The sequence below is a fragment of the Saccostrea cucullata genome, unplaced genomic scaffold (genome assembly GCF_032062105.1).
Source record: "Saccostrea cucullata isolate Sc308-1 unplaced genomic scaffold, CSIRO_AGI_Scuc_v1 ctg21763, whole genome shotgun sequence".
NCBI classification, from domain to species: Eukaryota; Metazoa; Mollusca; class Bivalvia; order Ostreida; family Ostreidae; genus Saccostrea; species Saccostrea cuccullata.
In genome coordinates, this window is record NW_026935394.1 from 1 (window position 1) to 6,407 (window position 6,407).

At 32.7% G+C, this 6,407-nt stretch overlaps 1 protein-coding gene across 1 annotated transcript; it reads right to left on the reverse strand.

The window, feature by feature from the left end:
• Positions 1–367: 367 nt before the first annotated feature.
• On the reverse strand, positions 368–6,200 carry LOC134242670 (cysteine protease ATG4B-like; the record flags this gene model as incomplete). Its single annotated transcript, XM_062724767.1, has 10 exons — positions 6,122–6,200; positions 4,927–5,034; positions 4,691–4,762; positions 4,077–4,175; positions 3,775–3,873; positions 3,526–3,598; positions 2,804–2,883; positions 1,027–1,259; positions 711–789; positions 368–507 (listed from the first exon to the last, which is right to left on the reverse strand). Coding segments are annotated over exons 1-10 (1,002 nt in total), but the record flags the coding sequence as incomplete, so codon positions are not given.
• Between the last annotated feature and the right edge of the window lie 207 nt (positions 6,201–6,407).

Below are 6,407 nucleotides of genomic sequence, written 5' to 3' on the forward strand. Positions count from 1 at the left end.
AATTATTCAGCTCAAAATCTAATTAGGAAACATTTAATGGGTAAATTAATTTACGAGAAGTATCTTTTGGAAAAAAAAATTCGGAAATATTTCTCCAATAATAGATACACAATTCAGCTGATCCAAAACAAGACCAACAAAATTCAGTTAATCCAAAACAAGTCATACCAAATACATGTGACAAAATTTAACAGTGTTCAACTTTTCTATGGTAAAACCCATGGACATGTAGTAAAACACAAATACATCAAATTTATGTATCTATTGTGAAGTTTTCTATCCCAGACAAAACTATTAAAAATTTCTTGTAAAACTTCAGGATTATTATGAACTTAGACAAAACATATTTATGGGAATGCCTTTATACCAGTGCTATTGAGGGATCTAAATCCATAACATTCATTGTGGAAGGAAAGGGACAGTGGTAGCTATCATCGGGGAAGTCTGGGCTGTCTAGGTCCTCCGAGGGCTGCGTAGTGTGGGGGTCAAGGTAAATCAGTTTATCACCTATAAATAACAAAATGTTTTATAGAATCTTTGAATCAAGAACTTATGTACTTTTGGAGTTCTTTTCAAATAATATTTTCATATCTGTCTGATGAAGCTTTTGAAGGTAAAATTGTTTTCAAACAAATCTGAGACTAGAGACATGAAAAATTTACAACAAATCTAACAGAATGTAGAATACATAAAAACATGTATATGCTCACCCATGTAACCAACAAACCAGTGGGCATGGTTTGGTTTGCCTCCAATGATACCCACACTCTGTGGAAAACTTAAACAAGCCTGAAATTTAGAAGGTAGTATTTATTTAGACTTAATTACTTAATTATCTTCAAGAACATTTTGTAAATGGTTTTCTTTCATTAGAAATTCTTTACAACTGAATAAATCAATTTATAGATGATTTCCCTTTGTGGTGGCAAAATTTAATTTTAATAAATATATATTACCCGGTAAATATGCATTCTTCATAAAAGAAGATCGAGTTATAGTAAAGTAAAAAGAAAACTATGAATGTACCTTTAAACTATGCACATAAACTGAATTAATTTCAGTCAATCCAAGTCGTAATGGAATTACAAGTAAAAGTGGTTTCCAACTTTTGACATTCACTGTATTTTGTTTGTTTTTGTTTTGGTTCTGGGAATTTTGACTAGAACTTTTGCTTTGTCCCGTGGCAGCAGAATTATGTTTTAATTGTCTAACTCCAATTATATCACAGTCACTTTGTTCATTTCCTTTACAAACACTCCCTGAAATAAAAACAGTTTGTGTCTAAAATTGGTCATGATGACATATTGTATTTTTGTTTGACAATAGTTTTAAAGGAACATGTTCATCGATTATTTGAACATCCAACAATTCTACGATTTGAATTTTAGTTCTTTTATCTGCCACAATAAAAACTGCAGTTTACCCATGATATACAAGAGGACAAGAAATACATGTATGTTACATATTTCAGATCTAATCATTCAAAAACATGTATTAAAAGCAAGTCAAGAAAATATTAAAACACATAAAGAATTTTATTTAAACAAGAGGCCCATGGGCCACATCGCTCACCTGAGCACTAAGGGTAGGAAAAAGTAGAAAATGGCTTTTTATTGTAAAGTTTAAATCCAAAAGTAGTCCCATGACCAATCATGGATTTGCTATTTTTTAGAAAATGATTTTTAAAGAATTTTCCTATATTTATCTTTAAAAACTTTGGTCGGCCATTTTGGCCCCGCCCTACCCCGGGGGGTCATGATTTGAACAAATTTGAATCTACACTACTTGAGCATGCTTCCATATAAATATGATGAATTATGGCTTTGTCATTCTTGAGAAGAAGATTTTTAAAGAATTTTCCTATATATTTCTATGTAAAACTTTGGTCGGCCATTTTGGCCCCGCCCTACCCCGGGGGTCATGATTTGAACAAAATTGAATCTACACTACCTGAGCATGCTTCCATATAAATTTGATGAATTATGGCTTTGTCATTCTTGAGAAGAAGATTTTTAAAGAATTTCCCTATATATTTCTATGTAAAACTTTGGTCGGCCATTTTGGCCCCGCCCTACCCCCGGGGGATATGATTTGAACAAACTTGAATCTACACTACCTGAGGATGTTTCCCCATAAGTTTCATCTTTCCTGGCACAGTGGTTCTTGAGAAGAAGATTTTTAAAACATACCACCAAATTTTCACTAATTCTCAATTATCTCCCCTTGAATGAGGGCGTGGCCCTTTATTTGAACAAACTTGAATCCCTTTCACCCAAGGATGCTTTGTGGCAAGTTTGGTTGAAATTGGCCCAGCGGTTCTTGAGAAGAAGTCGAAAATGTGAAAAGTTTACGGACAGACAGACAGACGGACAGAACGCCGGACAAAACGTGATCAGAAAAGCTCACTTGAGCCTTCGGCTCAGGTGAGCTAAAAAAGCATGTGATACTTACATAAAAGTAAGAAATCTGATTGCTTTAATTATTTGTAGATAACCTACTGATATCATTTTCTATTGCAGTGTTGTAGTTAACCTACTGATATCATGTTCTATAACAGTGTTGTAGATACCTACTGAATCATTTTCTATGACATTGTTGTAGATAACCTACTGATATCATTCTCTATAACAGTGTTGTAGATAACCTACTGATATCATTTTCTATAACAGTGTTGTAGATAACCTACTGATATCATTCTCTATAACACTGTTGTAAATAACCTACTGATAACATTGATTCTCTGTAACATTGTTGTAAATAACCTACTGATATCATTTTCTATAACAGTGTTGGGATAACCTACTGATATCATTCTCTATAACAGTGTTGTCCATGGCTATATGAATCACAACAGAACTCCACTCATCATACACAGCTAACTTCCTGTTCAAAGAAAGAACAGATTCACTTAGGAAATGTACATAAATGTAATATATAGTACATTGTAATATACTTCTAAAAATTTTAAATAATTAACTATAATTTTATTATCAATTTAATGGCTAATTTCAAGCAAAACTTTAAAGGAAAAGAAGTGACTAAATTTACGCATAATCATGCATTCAAATTTGTGCAGCTGTTCTTCAGAAAAAAGTCTTAAATGTGAAAAGTTTACAAAGGTATGGATGGAAAGATGGATGGATAGATGTTGAACAACTCATGATCAGAAAAGCTCACTTGAGTTTTTCAGCTCAGGTGAGCTAAAAGAAATGTTGAGACTTTCAAATCATACAGATATAAAACTTGGTTATAACGAAGTCAATGGGACCTATGAAATTACTTTGCTATATCCTTAATCCTTTATATCCAATATAAGAAATTATTTAAATCTATAAAGCTGAGGATCCAAAATAACTTCGCTATGTCCATGCATGAATTCGCAATATCAGTGTTCCTAGTAAACAAGTTTTGCTTTATCCACTGTATTTGATAAAAATATGAATGCTTAGTAATAACAATGTTCAACTTTTTATGCTTTAAGGTACACACCTAGACCTCAAATTGATAATTTTTTTTATGTCTTACTTTAAAACTTGAGCCACTGTGTTTGGTCCAAACCAAGATCCAACTTGTTTACCTTCAGAAACTCCCATGGATGCTACAGCATAAGAAATTAAGATAATACCTCTTCTTTAACATGATGCATGTATATTTTTTTTTGAATTGTATTTATCCACTTCCTAAATCAAACCAAACAAATCAAACAAGAAAATGTGAATTTTAAACAATTTGAAGAATAAAAGCATTAATTATTACAGAAAACTACATGCTCACCTATTTGTTGAATGGAGTAATTTGCACTTTTCTTGTCAGCAAACATTTGTAGAACTCTTTTGTATCTTTCATCATGGCAGTGTGGATTCCATCTCCAATCTGCATTAAATTAAAGTTTGTCTTAAATTTTTGTGTCAAGACAACTACAATATCAACAACCCATTCATCTTTTCCTTTGTTGATCTTTTAATAAATTTAATATGTAATGTACCTGGTGTGTGAAGGCCTACAGAACCAGAAATAGATCTTTAAGATTACTGTTAAGATGTAATATGGTGTAATAAGAAAAGTAGTTTATAAACCTCTCCCGAGGTGCCTGACCACCAGAGCCTGGGCAAGCATCATCTGTCCACACCGTAACATACATCCCCATCCCCCATCTGAGGTTGGACCTGTCCCACCTAAAAATACAGTTTTTACTTCAATCCATGAACTTTAATTTGAAAGTTGCTGATTGAACCCAAATTTCCAAGGAAATTCAAGATACTCTCTGTACATTATTGAACATACACTAGTGAACATATCGGCGTCTTTCTTTCATATATGATTGGAATTTTCTCATTAATAGATATCAAATGAATTCTATGAAGACATGACACATATCATTTAATATCATAAGCATTTTAACAGTAGTTCTTCTGAGTGCCAGTCAAGTCCATCAGACCAGAAACCACATTTAGCTTAATAAAGTATTATATTACATCTTCTGAACATAACTACTGTATAAAGTTGTTTTCATTTGCCCTAGCTGTTTTTTTTTCACCCTTTCACACTTGCAAACAAATCTGCAGTTTTGTTTAAGATGTTTAAGAAATTATACTGTATGTGTTCTTTTTATTTTGCCCATTTTACTTGTGAGAAAGGTGAAAGAATCAAAATAAAATAGGAATGAAAAATTCCCTGTAACAGAATTTACCAATGGCTGGGAAGTTTTTCCTGTAGGTACACCATATCCTGGATAGGAAATCTTTCTTTAAGTCATCCCTGTCTGCAATATAAGGTTAAGTATTCTTACTTCATCTTATAATCGATTAAATTATTTACAGTTATATGATAAAAAAATTACAATCAACAATATAATTACAGTGTACATATTGCGTTCAAATGTGATGTCAAATGAAACATAAAAAATGAAAATTCTATCTTACTTACCATATAGAGCACTGTACTTTATGCCCAGTAGATACACTGGTTCCTCTGTCAATGGAAAGTCACTGTATCCAAGGGCAGCACTCTCATAGGTCAGTGTACAAGTACCTACTAAAATGTATACAGAAATAAGAATTAGGGTTTACCATTTGGAGCTGTAAGATATACTGTATACAGGGAAATTTTCGCCCACGTTTTATTTTCACCCCTTTCGCCCTTCCCTTATTTGGGCGAATTTAAAATGGGGCGAAATGAAATAGTACAGTATAATTTCTTTAATAAAACTATGATTGGGCGAATTTAAAATGGGACAGAATTGTTTGCAAGTGTGAAGGGGCGAAAATTAAACGGGGCCAAAATAACCCTGTATACAGCATACATTGTATCACAATTTTGTTTTTGTCAATACATGTGTATATTTTTATAAAAAAAAAAAAAGATCTCCCATGGTTTTTGGTTGAATCATGATCTTTACCAAATGCACAACAAGTTGGATAAAAATTCATATCTTACAACAAATCGCGCACGGTTCTTTTTACCACATTGAAATTTTTAAACATCCTGGTAGCTGAATTTCTACAAAGAGAGGGAATATATGTCATCTGGTTCACAGCTGTCTGAAAGTCAGTCAGTATAATGGATCTCAACAGCTAAGTGGTAACAGTGGCAAAGTATTTCAGAGGCTGAGGGTTTTACACATTTAGAAAAATTTAGAAAACAGGGCAAGAACTTGTGAATTTCATATACTGTCCTTCACCAGTTTATACTTTGTAATACTCAGAATATGTAGCCATATACCTATATGCCAGTATTGAGTATATGCATCCCTGATACAATGTACTTCTGCATATCATCTACAGTGTGACGTACTGTATCATTTTTAAATAGACTTTAGATTAAAAAAAATGATAGTCACACTTTCATGAAATATTCATTATATGAGCGTATCTTACGTGGAATGTTATATAATAAACCTCATACATGTACAATGCTTAATTACTCTGAGAGTTCAAAAGTAATATCAGGTATAGATACAATGGATAAAGGTCTACATACACAGATGATTATATCATAATTCATAAAAATAGAAAACACCCACAAAGTATCTCGTCTGCCCTAAAGAAGTTGTTATATCATAGCAAGCTAAGGATTGTTAAACACTCGTCAATTTCTTTAAACTTTGATTTCATGAAATTACCATCATTGGTCATGTCCATAGCCTTCTGTGAATGTGAGTCTGCGACTCAGTCCATCTTTGTTGGAAAGAGTTGGACCAACGCCGAGAAAACCGAAAGGATGTCAACATTAAACTGGTTGTAAAATCTTCCCGAACGATTGGGTGAGTCTAGAGAAATCCCGAAAGACTGTGGACCAGTTTACAATTTCCTATCATAAAGAGATAATTTTTCGCATAAACAACAGAGAGATTATACTACTAAAGTTACGGGTGAAATAGATAAATTTATCTTCACATGATTACAAAT